The following is a 19,652-nucleotide window of genomic DNA, read 5'->3' on the forward strand; positions in this document are numbered from 1 at the left end:
GTAGGGGTATGGAGAGGGGATTTTAGGGGGGAATACCCCCCCACACACATATCTAGGACTATGCATAAACTCTATTCTTGCCTGTGTAAGATCTGTGCTTTTAGTATCAGATATCATTAGGCTGAGGGGGGATTAACTACTGGGAAACTAGCTCCCCCAATCCAAATCTCCTCCCAGATAGTTTGCCAACCTCCAGCTGGTGGCTGGAGACCTCCTGGTTTTACAAGTAGGCTGCAGGCCACAGAGTCCTGTTCCTACATGCCTGCAGGTGAAGGGTAGGGCTTAGTTTTCTAGTTCTTATTTACTGCCTCTGTTTGGTTCAGAATTGCAGGGGCTGTTAAAAATTGTACCTAGAATATAAATAATTCTGCCAATTTTGTTTGCAAGCCTGCTTCAGATAATATGAGGAGAGGTGCTTTACTGAACTCTGGCATTCAGATGCAAGTCTTTTTGTGCTATTCCCTGGCTGTGGACCAGTGTTGGCTGGGCTTCTGAGTTCTGATTAGATCAGGCAAGCCTTATGTAACTTATTGCCCTCATCCTGGTCAATGGGGGGAAATAAAAATACAAACTTGGGTTTAAACAGGTTTGCAACTCAGAATAGTTGTTGGGTCACCATAAATTTCATTTCCAGGTCATTAGTCAATCTCTATGGAGCTGACTTTTGTGGCCCCTCAAACATGGTGCCTACATCTTGTACATGGGATATAAAATAACAGCAGAGTCACAGAGACCCAAATTCTTACACATTTGTCCCATTTTATCTTTAGCTCAGATCTGCATTACCAAACAGCAGATGCCAGAAAGAAATTTAAGGTTAATAGTCAATGTGAAATTTAAAACATGCATTCCCTAATTCACATTCTTAACCTGGTGAAAAAGCAGCAACCCCAACCCTCACACTGACGTTGGCTTTTTACACATAATGTCAAAAAATGTTGCAATGTAGTTTACTGTTGTTATATTAAGACTGTTACCCATGCTACCCCATGCTTAAGGACAAAATTTCATTTGTTTGTAATAAGAAATAAATACTTCACAATATATATTTACATACTGTTTTTGTGATTAATCTCTATGCTTTAATTATGTTCAATATGTAACAATGAAAATACATCCTGTGTATCAGATATTTACATTACTATTCATGGCAGTAGCAAAATTAGTTATGAAGTAGCAACGAAAATAATTGTATGATTGGGGGTTCCCACAACATGAGGAACTGTAATAAGGGGGCATTAGGAAGGTTGAGAACCACTGATCTAGAGCAGGGGCTCCTGGGAATTGTAGTCCATGGACATCTGGAGGGCCACAGTTTGACTACCCCTGCTCTAGAGTGACATCAGAGCACCCAGACCATATGGGAAGAGTTCATATCAAGGCTTTTGGGGGGGGGCTTGTGGTTTTTTTAAATATTCCACATTCACAATCATGCTGTATGATCACGTTTTGCTAATTTAAAGCCAGGGTGCTGAACATGCACTAAGGACAGCACCAGATGCACAACTCCCCCTATCCCCAAATAAAAGCCATGGAGAAGGAGGCCAGCGGGCATCAGCCTGTGAGAGGAACGAATGGAAAGGACTGCGGCCTGTGATCAGGCAACCTGCTCCCCCTCTTTAAACATCTCTAAGCCACATTCATATTGAGTCTAAGTAACTTTGTGGGCTTGGGAAAGCAATGCTGCCCACTGAACTATATTTGTGAATAGGAATTTGTGTGTAGATGCATGCAGGGGTAGCAGGAGTCGCCCACACTCACGGCAGGCGGCTAGATAAAATTTCTGTCTGGAAAAAGGCGATGTAAAACTATTAAAGGAAATGACAATGAAGAGCCACAGAACTAAAGAGGACGTGGTACTAACACCAGTTATTTGAGTCATAGCAACTGAAGTGTGGTTTGCTGCAACAGCCTAAGCCAGGAGTCCCCAACTTCTTTGAGCCTGTGGGCACCTTTGGAATGCTGACATGGCTTGCTGGAAGCAGGCACAACATGGTTACCACAAAATGGCTGCTGCAGGAGGCAGAGCCAGCTACAAAATGGCTGCTGCAGGAGGCACAGCCAGCTACAAAATGGCTGCTGCAGCTTACCTTCAGACGCACAGTGAATATCCCTGTGGCATGCCAATCCAAGGTATTGAACAATCTGTGCAGCTAATCAAATCTTCAACAGCTGCTCAGACACCTTGCTGGGCCAAAGCCCCACCTACTTTCTAACAACCAGAGTGCCAGGAAAGGTGTCTGTGGGAACTGTGGCAGCCACAGGCACCAGGTTGGGGTCTCCTGGGTTAAGCTAAACCACCTTTCCGGAACGTACTGCAACTACAATACCTTAGGAGCCATGGCCGTTTCATCCGCAAAGCACAGAAATGTAACCTGCAATATAAACACATCTTATAAGTGTGTGAAAGCGTTAAGTACCTGACCACCAGTGTTCTGGAAAAGACCCCTGACCGGATTGCCCAGGCCTTTTCAGAACTTGCAGCTGAGGCTTTGGTGGAGAGATCCTGGCTCATCTGCTTGGCAGGCAGAAGGTCCCAGGTTCCATCCCTGGCACCTCCAGTGAAAAGATTTGGCAGTCGGTGACATGAAAGGCCTGGTAAACTGCTGGTGTGTTTCAAACATGTGCTTCCCTCTCCCTTCTATCCGATCAAGAGAGGCAGAGATGACCCATCAGCTGAAGATGTGTAGACAGAAGAAAGTAGTTTTCAAGCTGGCGATGGGATCACCAGCTTGAAAACTACATTCTTCTACCTACTCGATCAAGAGAGAGCACCCACACCACCTTGTTACTCCAAAGTAAGTGTGCTGAGGGCCTTGAAATGACTAAGCATCTTACAATGAAGAACACTGATCAGCTGTGAATGCAACATTCCAGACACATTACCAGAAATCTTTGGGAGACCTGCATGCAAAACAAGCCAAGGGACCTTTGCTGTTTGTTCCTGTTCTGAATGCTCCCCTAAGTGGGATTGCTCAGAGAGGGGCGCATACTGAAGGAGTGTGTCTGGCTTTGACAGCAGCAAACCAGCATCTCCTCTGCCTCCCTGATGCACAAGGAAGATTCAGGAAAGCCAGTTCAGAGCCTTGGGCTGGGATTTCACCAATGTGCAAATGACACCCAGCTCTATCTTCTGATGGACAATTGGCCAGATACTCCTCCGACTGCACTGGTTCATTGTTTGGAGGCAGAATAAGAAGAGTGGGTTCTTATATTCCACTTTCTCTACCCGAAGGAGTCTCCAAGCAGCTTCCAGTCGCCTTCCCTTTCCTCTCCCCACAATAGACACCCTGTGAGGGAGGTGAGGCTGAGAGAGCCCTGATATCACTGAAGAAGAAGAGTTGGTTCTTATATGTCACTTTTCTCTTCCTGGAGGAGTCTCAAAGCAGCTTCCATTCGCCTTCCCTTCCTCTCCCCACAACAGACACCCTGTGAGGGAGGTGAGGCTGAGAGAGCCCCGATATCACCAAAGAAGAAGAAGAGTTGGTTCTTATGTCACTTTTCTCTCCCTGGAGGAGTCTCAAAGCAGCTTCCATTCGCCTTCCCTTCCTCTCCCCACAACAGATACCCTGTGAGGGAGGGGAAGCTGAGAGAGCATTGATATTACTGCTCGGTTAGAACAGCTTTATCAGTGCTGTGGCGAGGTCACCCAAGATCACCCAACTGTCTGCCTGTGAAGGAGGAGCATGGAATCAAACCCAGCTCACCAGATTAGAAGCCAGCACTCCTAACCACTACACCAAGCTAGCACCAAGCTAGCACCAACATAAAGTGCTGAGGTAAATAAAGTGAATCCCAGGAGTAAGTTAGAGGGGGGAAAGGAGGGGACGAAAGGAGAGACAGGAGGGAGGCCCTGCATTTTCCTATTGAGGTTATCTTGGCTGGCCTCAACTATAGTCCCGGAGGTAGAGTTCTGTCTTACAGGGCCAGTGGAATTCAGCAAGCCCTCTCAGGTGCTCATTCTACCGGGCAGGACCTGGCAGTGACTCCTGTTGAGGTCAGGCAAATTTATTTAGGGTCAGGGATCCTTAACTGAGGGGGGTTGCTAGATCTGAGAGCTCTCTGGGAAGAAAGGCAGCCCCTCAAATACATAGGATCCAAACTGCATATGGCTTTGTGAGGAGAGGAAAGGGAAGGCGACTCTGAGCCGCTCTGAGACTCCTTCAGGGAGAGGAAAGTGCCATGTAAGAACCAACTCCTCCTCTTCTTCTTCTACTAAGATGGGTTAGCTCTGATTTTACTGGCAATTAATTGTTTTTATATATTTTTATCAGTTTTGCTGTTTTATCCAATCAGTTGCACAACACCTCGAGACTGCAAAGTCCAAGAGGGGCAGTATAAAAATCCTTAAATTAAATAAATAAATAAATAAAAACCTCTGAATTGTTTTCATTTTACTTGCACTTTGAAAATAAAAAGCGTTTTCTCTGGGAATAAGTTTCAGTGTGTAAAGGCCAAGTGAAGGGAGGCTCGGGATAAAACCTATAGCTATGCTGACTTCACCACTAAGCTTTATCTTCAGCAATGTTTTCCTGCTGTGGCTGAAAGCCCATTTTTGCTCTCTGTGAATTAAATAAACAGGTTATGGACTTCTCTAAAAATATGCCTCTGTCTGTTTCACATGGTTTGGATGGGCCTTGTGGGGACGTGACATCTTCAGAATTTGAGGCAGAAGCTCTGGTCAACAGGACAACTTTTAAAATGAACGTTCTGTCACTGGAAAAGACAGTAATGCTAGGAAATGCTGAAGGCAGCTAGCAATAGGACATTTTGGAGAAGTAACCTTACGGCAGGGGTAGTCAACCTGTGGTCTTCCAGGTGTCCATGGACTACAATTCCCATGAACCCCTGCCAGCAATGGAGGACCACAGGTTGACTACCCCTCCTTTACGGCATTTCATTCGCACCCACACCCAGAGTTTTACAATATTTTTTCGCACACAACACAGACACAAAGGTCGGAGCAGTGCCTAACCTCATGGAAGTGTCCTTTCCCCTCCAGCTCTTCTGTGGAGACCGTGCATAATTCTTTTTGGCTTTGCAACCACACCTTCATGGGAGGCAAGGCACAGTCACTGAAGCTCTGGAAGACAGAAACTGCAGTTCATTTTTTGCTACGTGCTACTGTGCCATCTTATACTTTCCTCTCCATAAGTTATCAGTCACTAGGATACAATTCAAATCACATATTAATTTCTGCCAGATACAAATGGAAACTGTTCTGACCTCGGGCGTATCGTCTTCAACATGAGAAATGCGTTCAGCGAAGCAAGGCGTTGGGGGTAGGTTGGCTATGCCACCAAAAACCTTTCTTACCCAAATCAATGCTATAGTGGGCAACGGTGGGAGAGTTCTTGTGCTGTCCACAACCGCCCCAGAGGACTTGGGGAAATGCAGCCTACTGGAGAGCAGCAGGTGGCCCCAAGCATCTGCTGGGTTATGGCCAGCCAATGTCGTCACTCGCAGACCCCGTCCTCATCCTCCTGCTGGGAACTGCTTCCACGTTGAGTTCCCTGCACATGCTTCCAAAGTCAGAAACATCCAACTTTTCTTGAGGCACCACCTGTGACCCATTTCACCCAACAAGGCCAGGCTGTCCATCAGATCAGCCATCTGTTCTTGCTGCCTGCTCCCAGCGGCAAAAAACGGGGAGGCTGATAAGCACCCAGTGCCAGGGGACTGGATTCGAGTCACAAGCTGCCAGGCCTCTTCTAAGCTGAACACAACCTGTCCTCATAAGATCTTATCTTTAATCTTCTCTGAATGCCCAGATCTTAAAATGGGTCTTTTGAAGGCTAAAAAACAAACATCGCCTGAAGTATTTTTGCCTAAAGAGGGGGGGGGGATGCAATACTTCACGGAGCATCTCAACAGCAGGTGAATCAATGCCACATTTTAAATAGCAAGAGTTTACCTTTTTCATTGCTCCTCTGGACTTCATTTGATTCCTTCGGACTCTAGTAATGCCTTCCATAGTGCGTTAGTTTTTAAGTAAAGGGGTCAGAAACTTCTAAATAAAAAGAAAATGGACTGGTGATTATTTATATTGACCCAAATATTAAAAAACAAAACACCATGCGGATTAAATAGTGAAAGAGCACAAGTTAACTGACCCCAGAAAGCGAAATAAATATGAATTGCATCCTGACTCGACCCCCCTCCTCTCCCTTTTCTTTCATGCAGTGCATCTGGGCTGCTTTCGCTTCTCACCATAGCCGGAGATCCCCCACTGTCCCAGCCACGGTCTGGTGAATAAGAATTCACAGAGGAAGAATCATAGAATCATAGAGTTGGAAGGGGCCATACAGGCCATCTAGTCCAACCCCCTGCTCAACGCAGGATCAGCCCTAAGCATCCTAAAGCATCCAAGAAAAGTGTGTATCCAACCGTTGCTTGAAGACTGCCAGTGAGGGGGAGCTCACCACCTCCTTAGGCAGCCTATTCCACTGCTGAACTACTCAGACTGTGAACATTTTTTTCCTGATATCTAGCCTATATCGTTGTACTTGTAGTTTAAACCCATTACTGCGCGTCCTGTCCTCTGCATCCAATGAGAACAGCATTCTGCCCTCCTCCAAATGACAACCTTTCAAATACTTAAAGACGGCTATCATGTCCCCTCACAACCTCCTTTTCTCCAGGCTGAATATTCCCAAGTCCCTCAACCTATCTTCATAGGGCCCTTGGCCCCAGATCATCCTCGTCGCTCTCCTCTGTACCCTTTCAATTTTATCGACGTCCTTCTTGAAGTGAGGCCTCCAGAACTGCACACAGTGCTCCAGGTGTGGTCTGACCAGTGCCGTATACAATAGGACTATGACATCTTGTGATTTTGAGGTGATGTCCTTGTTGATACAGCCCAAAATGGCATTTGCCTTTTTTACCGCTGCATCACACTGCCTGCTCATGTTCAGCTTACAATCCACAAGTACCTCAAGGTCTCGTTCACACACAGTGTTACCTAGAAGCGTATCCCCCATCCAGTAGGCATGCTTTTTATTTTTCTGACCCAGATGCAGAACTTTATACTTACCTGTATTTGCCGGCGTATAAGACGACTGGGCGTATAAGACAACCCCTCAACATTTCCACTCAAAATACAGTACTATGGGCCACTATGGGCAACTATGTCTATCCCAATTAAAGTGCACCCGGCGTATAAGACGACCCCCCCCCCCACTTGGAGGCATGTTTTTCAGGGGGGAAAGGTAGTCTTATACGCCAGCAAATACTGTATCTTTATTAAATTGCAACTTGTTCTCATTTCCCATTTTTCCATTGTGTTCAGATCTCGTTGAACTCTCTCTTGAGGTCACTCTGAGCTTTGGCAGCTACCAGATAGGATGGAATCATAGAATCATAGAATCGTAGAGTTGGAAGGGGCCATACAGGCCATCTAGTCCAACCTCCTGCTCTACGCAGGATCAGCCCTAAGCATCCTAAAGCACCCAAGAAAAGTGTGTATCCAGCCTTTGCTTGAAGACTGCCAGTGAGGGGGAGCTCACCACCTCCTTAGGCAGCCTATTCCACTGCTGAACTACTCTGACTGTGAAAAATTTCTTCCTGATATCTAGCCTATATCGTTGTACTTGAAGTTTAAACCCATTACTGCGTGTCCTCTCCTCTGCAGCCAACAGAAACAGCATCCTGCCCTCCTCCAAGTGACAACCTTTCAAATACTTAAAGAGGGCTATCATGCCCCCTCTCAACCTCCTTTTCTCCAGGCTGAATATTCCCAAGTCCCTCAACCTATCTTCATAGGGCTTGGTCCCTTGATGCTCTCCCCCTCCTTCCCTGGAGGGTCACAAAGAGCAGCCAGGGGACTACAGCAGCCCCAGCAGTCAGATCGTTGGTGCATGGAACTAAATGCAGTCAAAGGTCCCATCAGATGCCCCCCTCAGAAGACCATGGAGCAGTCAGGGCAGAAGAACGACACACAACACTCAATAATTGGTTGGATTCAAACCACTCCTTAGTTGAGACTGGGCTTTAAACCCTTTCTTGCAATTGGGCTACAAATACTGATCCTGGACATTTCCAGGGGTCTTATTATACAATTCCAGGGGTCTTATTATACAGAAAAGAAGATGGGACAGAATGCTGACCAAGGGAATAACTGAAGTACAGAAGAGGGTTATGTTTTTTTGAAGAGATGTGGAGAATGAGAAATATAAACTGAGACTCCTCTATGGACACAAAAAAGAAGGCAGGTTTTATAGATCTTTCTTCCACATCAGCTATAGAGAAATATCTTTTTTTCCCCTCCTATTGATGAACAGTTAAGGCTCTTTAAATTAATTGTGGTGGTTCCCCTTGGGGAACTTGTAGCTCTATTAGGATTAACAAATGCTGGTTTTTCTCCACATCAGAGATGTTTCTGGATTACATTGATTTTTTCTCTCTTCTCCAATAAGAAAATAGTTAAGCATAGCTTCTTTAATTACTAACAAAAAAGTGGTTATTTTCCTTCTCCCCTGCCTTTTCTTCCTTGTGATTCCTCTTGATTAGACAAATTTTATTTCAGTTAGACTTGAATCCAACTACTAGTAAACGTGAAATCAAAAGCATGTAGAGTTCTCACTTATTTTTCCCTATCAAAAGAACACAAACCTCAAAATATTCTGTGCTCTGATTGTGAGTGAGTGGGTGGGCAGAAGGGATTGTGTCCATGCTTGGCTCTTCTGGCCCTTTCTTGCATGCCCAATTCAAAGCAAATTCCCTCCAGACCAGACTGGCCAGGGATTCTGGCCAGGGAGGGCGACATCATCTGGGCATGGAATTGGAGTCACTGTGGAGGACAGGTAATTGTAAATTTCATGGATTCTGCAGGGCGTTCCAACCTTAGAGTTGGAAGGAACCTCCAGAGTCATCTAGTCTAACCCTCTGCACAATGCAGAAACTCACAACTACCTCCCCACCCACAGTGACCCCACATTCATGCTTAAGTGATTCCCACCACCACCACCACCACCACCACCACCACCACAGATCTCCAGAATCCAGCCTGGCCTGGAGGAAATTCACCTACCATCCCACAGTGGCAATTAGTAATTCCCTGAGTATGTAAGGAAGGGCCACAAGAGACGAACACAAGCACATCCCTTCCTGCCCACCCACTCACCATCTGCCTAAATTCACAGAACCAGCATTTCTGTCTATATAGCCAAAACTTCCAAAAAAGGAGAACTTACAACCTCCCGAGGAAGCTTGTTCCACTGAGGAATCGCTCTGTCAGGAACTTCTTCTGGATGTTTAGCTGAAAATTCTTCTGAATTAATTTCACCCCATTAGTTCTGGTCTGACCCTCTAGGGCAACAGAAAAAACTCTGCTCCATCTTCAATATGACAGCCCTTCAAGTATTTGAAGATGGTTATCGTATCACCTCTCTGTCATCTTCACTCCAGGCTAAATAGTCCAAGCTCCCTCAACCTTTCTTCATACAACTTGGTCTCCAAACTCCTCACTATCTTCATAGCCCTCTTCTGGACACGCTCCAGTTTCTCTATATCCTTCTTCGGTTGTGGTGCCCAAAACTGAACACTGTACTCCAAGTGAGGTCTTACCAGAGCAGAGTAAAACAGTAACATCACCTCACATGATTTAGGCACCATACTTATTTAATACAGCCTAAAATCCCATTTTCCTTTTTAGCCATCAAGTCAGATTTCTGACTCATGTTCAGTGCATGGTCCACTAAGACCTCCTCAGATCCGTTTCATACGTACTACTGCCAAGACAAGTCTTGCCCATCTTATAGCAATGTATATGATTTTCCTACCTAAATGAAGAACTTTACATTCATCACTATTGAAATTCATTTGATTAATTTTAGCCCAGTTTTTTAGCCTGTCATGATCATCCTGTATTCTGATTTTGGCATGTTTGCTACCCCTCCCAGTTTAGTGTCATCTGCAAATTTAATAAGCACCCCTTCTATTCATTCATTCAAATCATGTTTAACAAGTATCCAACTATGTCGAACAGCACAGGGCCCAGGACAGATGCCTGAGGCACTCCACTCATCACTCCTCTCCAAGAAGATGACAAACCATTTACAAGCATCCTTTAGGTGTAATCTGTCAATCACTTATCGATCCAACTAACAGTCATAGGATCCATAACACATTTTACCAACTTGTCATAAGAATATTATGCGAAACTTTATCTAAAGCCGGACTGAAATAAAAGTAAACTGTGTCCACAGCATTCCCCTTATGGTAGTAACTTTCTCAAAACAAAACAAAACAAAAAGAGATGAGGTTAGCCTGATATTACTTGTTCTTGAGAAAGCCATGCTGACTCTTAGTAATTACAACCATCTGCTATAGCTGCTCAAGAACCAACTGTTTGATTTGTTCTAAAATTTTGCCAGCTATAGAAGTCAAGCTGATGGGTCAGTAGTTACCCAGATCCTCCTTTTCCCCCTTCTTGAAGATGGGGACAACATTTGCCCACCTCCAATCTTCTGGCACTTCACCTGTTCTCCAAGAATTGCCAGAAATAGCAGACAGAGGCTCAGAAATTACATCTTCAAGTTCTTGGGTGCAATTCACCTGGCCCAGAGGATTTGGTTTCATTTAAAGAAACAAGGTGTTTATGCCCTACCCCTACAGTGATCCTAGGCCACAACTCCCACCCCTCATCACGTGAAATGATTTTGCCATGTTGAGCACAATTCCCCTCCCAAGAGAAGATTGAGAAGCAGGAATGGAGCAGTTCGGCCTTCTCTCCATCACCTGCTACAGTGTCACTTTCTGCCCCCCATAATGGTCCTACCATTTCCTTATTCTTTGTCTTCCTTTTAATATAACTGAGGAACACTTTCATGCTGTTTTTAGCATCACAGCACTCTATGACAGCACTTAATGATTTTATGAGTCTAAAAAAAGAATTTTATTTCTCAGTTCTAAATTCACCAGATAGAGATGCAAACAGAATTTTATTACCGAGGGTACAGGGGATTTTAAAAGAAATTTTATTTTGAAATGCATATTTGCAGCAGTTTTACATCTATAATAGAAACACAAACCAATGATTAGCATGACAGATGTAATTGACATTAACTGAATCACTGTAAGAATATACTATATTACAGTGGTCCCCAACCTTTTTATCACTGGGGACCGGTCAACGCTTGACAATTTTACTGAGGCCGGGGGGGGGGGGTAGTCTTTTGCCGAGGGACATCACCACCACCGCCTGAGCCCCTGCTCCACTTGCTTTCCTGTGGGCAACCCTGCCAGCTGCTGCTGCACAGTGCCATGCTGAGGGGGAGCCCCAGCCATGGTGGCCACTGGAGAGCACCAAAAGTGAGCCAGCGGCAGAGTGGCAGGGCAGCCCCTGAAGCAGCAGCTGGGAAGGAGGACGAGGAGGAGCCGCGGCCCGGTATCGACTGATCCGCGGACTGGCACCGGTCCCCGGACCGGGGGTTGAGGCCCACTGCTACATTATACATTCAGACATTTTTTCACATTATTCAGAAATTCAAACTTACCTACCACAACCAGACTTAAAATTTCACAACCAGGAGGCAACCAGACTTAAAATTTCTTGTATTTGTTGTGAAGGATAAAAGTATAAGATAATGAGGGGCAGAGTGAAGAGATATTCTGTATTGCACAAAAACGGTGATTGGAAATTTTAAAATAGATCCAAGGAGACTCCAAAGTGCTTAAAAATAAGATTTAACATATCTTCAGAAAACTCAACACATTTCCTTAAAAGTCTTCCTCAGGGGCTATAAAAAATAAAAAATATATATAGTGAATATAAGAACTTGTAATATTAAGCAGTTTTCGCATCTTTGAAAAGCCAGGAAAATTCTAAAAACTCTGCAATCAGGAATTTTAAAAAACCCCTGGAAACAACAAAGGGACTCTCCAAATACCTGAGTGAAATAAAACCACAAGCTTCGCTCAGCTGGGTGTTAAATCAACTTACCTGGTTCAAATCTTTTCTAAACTATTCCTGCTGACCATCAATATCTGGTGTAAGCAACTCCAATCCTAGAAATATGAATTAACCACCAACAGGAACTGTTCCCTGCCCTCCTCTAAGTGACAACTTTCAAATAAAATCAGAGTCCAGTAGACCACCAAAGATTTATTCAGGGCGTGAGCTTTCGAGTGCAAGCACCCTTCGTCAGACTAAGAACTGACCATCATAAGAGTAGGAATATATAAGCAAAAGTTAATCCTGTTACTTTATTAAACTGTGTCACAGCATCCACACAAAGCCACACGATAACTCCCTGCTTGATAACTCCCTGTGGCTTATTGGGTATAGTGGAGTATGGGTGTTGTGTGCTATTTTGTGATGTCCTGTTTTACTGGGGTTTTACTGGGGTTTTTATAACCCGCCATGAGCCGGCTTCAGGAGTGGCAGGGAATAAATCTCATAACAATAAATAATAAATAAATAAGCCTGCCCACCAACTCTTGGCTATTGGTCAGTATTAAGTCAAATTTGGTTTATTAAGTCAAATATGGCCGAGCTTCTCATAGGTTCTTCTACTAGTTGATAAATGAAATTGTTAGCAAGGCAGGTCAGAAAGTTGACGACTGCCCCCCCCCCCCAGAGCTCTATACACCACTTCCAACTGGCTGGTGATCCCTGGCCCCGAAAAAGCACGTCTGATCTCAACCAGGGCCAGAGTTTTCTCTGTCCTGGTCCCCATCTGGTGGAATGAGCTCTTTGAGGAGATTAGGGCCCTTCCTGAACTTCTACAGCTCCTCAAGGCCTGCAAAATGGAGCTCTTCTGCCAGGCATTTGATTGAGGTCGACCAAACCAACAGCATCTACTGGGTCCCCCCAAAAACCCTACCCATGTCCACCTATGGAATCACAGTTAGCAAGTTAACATTGTCACCATTAGTACTGGAATTTTTATATGAAAATGTTACAGGAAATGTATTTTATTTATTAGATTTTGATTCCACCCTTCCTTACAGCCCAGGGCGGTTATAGATACTGTTATCAATTATTTAAACCACTGTTATTGTTTTTACTCGATGTTATGAATTTACTGTTGTTTATTTATTCAATTTCTAGCCCGCCTTATTCTGAAACCCAAGGTGGATTACAGAAAAAGTCATACCTCATTTTAAAAACCCTCCCCTAAAACCGACACCCAATAAAACATCAAGATAGTAAAGTTCCTCCACCCTGCCCCCCCCCAGTCAACCACCAGGGGGTTCACTCGATATAGCATAGGGGCCTGAGTGATCTTAAGAGACCAGCTTCAACCAAAAACTTGGCAGAGGAGCTCCATTTTGCAGGCCCTGCAGAACGTTGATCGTTCCGTCAGATTCCTCAGCTCTCCTGGGAGCTCGTTCCACCAGGTTGGAGTCAGGGCAGAAAAAGCCCAGGCTCAGGTAAAGGCCAGGCATATTTCTCTGGGGCCAGGGACCTCTAACAGATTGGTACCCACAGAGCAAAGAGCCCTATGGGGGGCATAAGGATACAAGTGGTCCCTCAGATAGGCAGGGCCCAAACCACTGATGGCTTTAAAGGTTAAAACCAAAACCTTGATCATGATCTGGATCACAACTGAAAACCAATGCAGCTGCCTCAGCACTGGCTGGAGATGGGCCCTTCGAGGTGTCCCAATGATAGAACCCGAGCAGCCCCATTTTGCACCAGCTGTAGCTTCTGGGTCAAGGCCAAGGGTAGGCCTGCGTACAGAGAGTTACAGAAGCCCAGTCTTGAAGTGACCGTGGCATGGATCACTGTGGCCAGACAGTCCGAGAGCAGGTAGGGCTTTAGTAGCCATGCTTGGCGCAAGTGAAAAATGCTGTGCACACTACTTCTGTGACCTGGGCCCACATCAACAGGGAGGCATCCAAGATCACTCCCAAGTTCCTGGCAGTGGACGAGATGTCAAGCCATTCCCCAGCACTTCCTGTCCCACTCCTTTCCTGTTCAGCCACCGAACCTCCGTCTTGGAGGGGCTGAATTTCAGGCGGCTCTGCTCTCACCATCCAGCAACAGCTTCCAAACATCTGGCGAATCCCCATTTTGAGAAGAAACAGAGCAGCTCAGGAGTACATATTTATGATGGAAATGAGGCTGTAGTATGATAAAAGTTCAAGAAGGCACTTTCTTTATAAAAGGAACAGGAACATAGTCTACTCCAGTGTTTATTGGGAGTTTATCCTGTTCTTACTGCATGGTCGTCCACTGTCGCAATTCCATTTTCTGCCACTTTTATGACGAATCATGCCTGATATGTCTTTCTTTTGCATGCATGGTTTTTCTACTTTTGTAACCCACTACACTGTTTACATGGTGTGCTAAAAAACTGTCAGAACCTGATTGTTTTATACATACTTTAAAATACCGTATCAAGTTCACATCGCCGTCTCAGATTTCCAAAAGAGACAAAATTAACCTAGCTATTTACGTTTACTTCCTGAATGCATGACTTAACAGGAACAACCTGGCATGTCATAAAATACAGTTCTGCCAAGCTGCCCATCAACAAAAGGAACACACACACACACACACGTACCATCTCCCACAACAGAAATGCAGAGGTTTGTGATACGAAATTAAGCAATTTATTAATTGGTATATTTTGGAGCCCTGTCAACATTTACAAAGCATCAACATTTATGGTGGGAACTAGACTGGCCAACTGCTGCGGTAAGCTGCCTTTATGTAAGCTACTATCCTATTTATGTACTCATTTCATCCCTGTTTTCGCCCCTATGTGTACCAAAGCAGCTTACAGCATCCACTATTTCCTCTTCATGAGGTCGGTTATGCTGAGAGTACTTGTCCAAGGTCACCCAGCAATCTTCCGTGGTAATCTGGCAAATGGAGTCGGGATCTGGCGCTCTTAAACATGACACCACACTGGTTCTTGCCATAAATTATTTAAGCATAATGCATCTGCAATTAGGCCTTTTTAAAACAAAGTGGCTAGACAGTTTCTCAAACCATACCCTCCATGAGCTCAACTTTGAAGCACTGTGAGAATTTGGTGACAGCATTCTGCTGAATTATTATTCTATATATATATAAGTAAAGCACAAGGGGTGTGCAAAAAACCCCAACAAGAGTATTTTGGGGGTTCAGGTGTACTGAACCTCAAAAATGTTGGTATTTCCCAAAATTCCTCGAGTTCCTATACCAGTATGCTATTCAGATGCAGTAATATTCAGAAATGCTGGGGGGGGGGGGTTGTTTGTTTTATTTTGCTCCATAGCTCCCATAGGTTATAATGGAGAATCAATCCAAGGATATCTGGGATTCTGGAAGAACGGCTGTTTTTTTTTAGGAAAATTCTCAGCAACGCTGCTGATGCCTCTCCTCAAAAAACCTCTACATTTCAAAAAGATTGGACCAGGGGGTCCAATTCTATGAGCCCTCAAAGAAGGAGCCCCCATTCTTTACAGGGAGGAGACAATTAAATTGTGAAGTGTCTGTGGTCCCTTTAAAATTTAAATGCCTTTTGCTAGCTGTGGCAGTGGCAGTGAGTGAATGCTGAAGGCTTTTAAAGGGACTGAGAGCCATTTAAATACATTCTAATTGTGGCTATTCGATGGTCCTGAAAAATCCCAAATAAAGCTTGGACATTTTGGATTGTCAGAAAAAGGGGGAAGGTTTTCAATTTGGATTAGCTGAATGCACACCCCTACAAAGAACCATGCAACTAATCCCAGGGGCTCAAGAAGGCCCCATGCCAGAAGGCTCCTCCCATTTGAAATGAGAAGACACTCAAAAGTACACTAGAAAAATGCAGGGCTGAACCCCAATACTGAGTTCCGCAGGGAAGATTTCTGGTGCACTGGCACTCAAATTAAGAAACAAGAAAGCTGAGCTTAATTTTAAAACATTCTCTGGTTAATATATTATCTCAGATAGTCTTGTTCTTATCTCATTCTCTAGATCTAATGATGCAAACCTAAGCAATGTTACATCCTTCTAGCACTATCAATATCTATCTGTCTTTCAGAATTTTGCCTCAAAGATGGCTACCACAAAACAGCAAGGAGAAAAATAGACGGATTTTCCAATGCAGGAGCCAACATTTCTTTGTCAGCCTTTTACGTGTATTTCTGAAGCAAATGCATAATGAGAAACAGTCTGCATTGAAGTATCCTCCTCTATACAAGTATTCAGGATAACGAGGCCTTTGAATTAGGCAGTCAACCACAAACACCTGGCTCACCACCTTGCTAACGCTGGGATGCAAGGGACAGCCCTCCAAAGGCTGATCTCTTTTCTCTGGGGTCATGGACACAGGGCAGCAACCAGAGAGAACCAATCACATTGCTGGAAACTCCCATGTGGATTGCCACAAGGAGCGGTTCTCTCCCCAATCCTATTCAATATTGCCCAGCTGGTGCACAGGTTTGAACTGGGATGTCATCAATATGCCGATGACACCCAGCTCTTCTTCCTGAAGGATGGCAACACTGATTCATTCCCAGACTCATTAGCTGGATATCTGGAAGCAGAGCCGTCTGAAACAAAATCCTTCAAAGATGGAAGTCCTGTGATTTGGAGGGAAGGGTCCCTGCGAGGAAGTGTGATTGCCCCACCTGGATGGGGTGCAACTACCTGCAGTACAGTCAGCCAGGAACCTGGGCATGATCTTTGACACCTCCCTCTCCATGGAGGTGCAGGCCACAAGAGTAGCATGGCTTCCACCTGCACCAAGCAAAGCTATTAGTGCCAGAACCTCTAGCCACAGTGATCCAAGCAATGGTCAACTCTAAGCTAGGTTTCTGCAACTTGCTCTACATGGGCCTACTTTTACCCATGATCCAGAAATTACAATTGGTGCAGAATGCAGCAGCTATGGCTCTTGTGGGAACATCCTGGAGGGCCCACATTTGGCCCGTGCTCCAACAGCTGCAGTGGTTGCCAGCTAAAGACTGGATCCGCCTTAAGGTTCTGGTAATCACCTGCAAGGCCATATGCAGCACCTGAGGGACCACCCCTCTGCCTATGCCCCGCAAAAGAGCACTATAAACACCAGCAAGCTGGTAATCTCTGGTCTGGGAAGCTGTCTGGTCTGTTTTGGTCCTGGCTCCCATTTAGTGGAAGGAGCTCCCAGAAGAGATCAGGACCCTGACGGAGCTAAAACAATTCTGCAGGGCCTGCAAAATGGGCCACTTCTGCCAAGCTTTTGGTCGAGGCCAAGAAAATAGCCACCCCCAGAACCCAGAGCCCCCCCCCCCAACTGCACCCAGCAGACACCCGGCGCAACTCCCAATCTGAAAGTGCTCCCAGTAAGGACTATAGTTGTAAAGTTATTCCACCGTCCTGTAAGGTAGGTATTGCTATTACCGTGTTAATGTTATTGCTATCACCATGTTATTATTACAAATGGAGTTCCCTGCATCGTTCTTGTTTCATGCAAACAGGGAACATAAGTACAATAACAAATAAATAAATGTCTGCAGTTTAACATATTTATGACCCTTTTTTTTTGGTCTTGTACGATGGAAGAGCCTTTCATTGCGAACTGCCCTGGGCTGGCTGGGAGGGAAGGAGGGAGGGGCTCACTATCCCGGCGGTGGTCAACCTGTGCTCCTCCACTCGTCCATGGACTACAGTTCCCATGAGTCCCTGCCAGCTCGTCGGGAGCGGCGGGATGCAAAGGCAGTAATAGTGAAGGTGCCCATAACTGAAACTCCCCCACCCCCACCCCCACCCCCACCCCCACCGAGGCGGCGCCCCAAGGGCCGGGCCACCCTCCGCGACCCCAGGGCTGGACCGGCCGCCTCCTTCCCGGGGCACAGGCAGAGGCGACCCCCCCCCGCAAGCTCCGTCGGCCCCCCCGCCCCCTGAGCGGCGCCCCTCCCCTCGCGGAGCCCCCGCCGGCCCCTCACCTGCCTGGCCTGGCCTGGCCTGGCCTCGCCTCAGGCGCCCCCGCCGCCCCACGCAGGCCCTCGCCCCGCCCCTCTCGCGAGACGCCCCCTCCCCCCGTGGCGGCCCAGGCAGTGGCGCCATGGCAACCGCAGCAGGCCGGGCATGCGCGGTACTCACCCGTCGCTCCCTTCTCTCTCCGCCCTCCCGCTACGGGCGCCGGCCTCCCAGGGGCCACGCCCACCGCGCCACGCCCCCAACCCGTCAGCCCCCCCCCCCCGCGGAGGCCCCTGCGTCTGGGCTCCCCCCAGCCCCCCTTTAGGGGTCTCCTCCTCGGCAGGAGGGCGGAATGGCCGGGGGGGGGCTCAAGGCAGGGGCAGCAGGGATCGAAGCAGAAAACACCCCCCAGCACCCCCTGGGGGAACCCTGCAGCTGCCCACCCACCCACGCCACGATTTACTCCTGAGAACCCCCCCCCCCCAAAAAAAAAACATTCCTCAGGAGGCGAGAAACCCTACTAGTGGTCCACCCCGGCAGGACATGGGGAGAAGTATGATGATAAATAAATTCATGAATGCAGGCAGGCAGGCATTCATCCAAAAGGCTCTTCCATGCAGCTCTGAATCATAGAGGAATAGGGTTGGAGGGTACCTCATCATTATGCATGGAGGGTACCTCATCTAGTCCAACCCCCTGTACTATGCAAGACACTCCCAACCCTCTCGCTCACCCACTGTCACCTGCCACCCCCTTGAGCCTTCACAGAATCAGCCTCTCCATCAGATGGCTCTCCCGCGTCTGTTTAAAATTTTCCGAAGATGGAGAACCCACCACCTCCTGAGGAAGCCTGTTCCACTGAGAAACCACTCTGACTGTCAGGAACTTCTTCCGGAGGTTTAGAGGGAATCTCTAATTAATTTCATCCCATTTGTTCTGGTCTGTCCCTCTGGGGCAAGAGAGAACAATTCTGCTCCATCCTCCATATGGCACCCATTTAAATACTTGAAGATGGTTATCAGATCCCCTCTCAGTCATCTCCTGCCTAAACAGGCTAAACAGACCAAGCTCCCCCAACCTTTCCTCATAGGTCTTGGTCTCCAAACCCCTCACCATCTTTGTTGCCCTGCTCTGGACATGCTCCAGTTTGTCTACATCCCTCTTCAACTGGGGTGCCCAAAACTGAACACAATATTCCAAGTGAGGCCGAACCAGAGCAGAGTAAAGCGGTACCATCACCTCCCGTGATCTGGACACGATACTCCGTTTGATACAGCCCAAAATCCCATTTGCCTTCTTAGCCACTAAGTCACACTACTGACTCATGTTCAATGTATGGTCTATGTATCCTTGGGGTACTCCACTTGTCACTCTTCTCCAAGGGGATGCTGAACCATTACCAAATACCCTCTGGGTACGATTGGTCAACCAGTTATTGATCCACCTGACAGAACTAGGATCCATACTGCATTTTACCAACTTGTGAACAAGGATATTATGTGGAACCTTATCAAAAGCTTTACCGAAATCCAGATAAACTGTGTCCACGGCATTCCCCTGATCCCCTGGCCATCAGGAGGCCCACCAGCAGAGCCAGAACTCCAGAAGCACTTCCCCATTGGTTGGTTTCCGGAGCAGGGATTCTGGGGACTTGCAGTTCACATGGCCTTCCCTGTGCGATGCAAGGGCTCCTGATGGCCCTTGGGATTTGGCACAGGCTGGTGGACTGGATGGGTCACTGGCGTGACCCAACATGGCATCTGTTTTGTTCTTATAACTGGGGCAGTGATGCTGTTTTACTTGGCGCTTGGGAGCAACAGAGGCAGGACTTCTG

At 46.5% G+C, this 19,652-nt stretch overlaps 1 protein-coding gene across 8 annotated transcripts in view; it reads right to left on the reverse strand.

Annotated features, from left to right (window-relative positions):
• AKAP11 (A-kinase anchoring protein 11) overlaps positions 1-17,959 on the reverse strand; it is a 44,410-nt gene extending 26,451 nt beyond the window's left edge. For 4 of the 8 annotated variants that reach the window (XR_013232207.1, XM_077344069.1, XM_077344070.1 and 1 more), the window contains exons 1-5: positions 17,845-17,911; positions 11,496-11,738; positions 5,915-6,010; positions 4,976-5,083; positions 2,331-2,375 (exon numbers count right to left, since the gene is read on the reverse strand). Coding sequence is in view for 7 of the 8 variants with exons in the window: in XM_077344069.1 (XP_077200184.1) it covers positions 2,331-2,375; positions 4,976-5,083; positions 5,915-5,974 (213 nt within the window). In the remaining variant the exon portion in view is untranslated. Of the gene's footprint in view, positions 1-2,330; positions 2,376-4,975; positions 5,084-5,914; positions 6,011-11,495; positions 11,739-17,844 lie in introns of all 8 variants that reach the window. The other 4 variants (XM_077344065.1, XM_077344067.1, XM_077344066.1 and 1 more) reach the window with 4 other exon arrangements.
• Between the last annotated feature and the right edge of the window lie 1,693 nt (positions 17,960-19,652).

Source organism: Paroedura picta, chromosome 6 (assembly GCF_049243985.1).
Source record: "Paroedura picta isolate Pp20150507F chromosome 6, Ppicta_v3.0, whole genome shotgun sequence".
Taxonomy (NCBI): Eukaryota; Metazoa; Chordata; class Lepidosauria; order Squamata; family Gekkonidae; genus Paroedura; species Paroedura picta.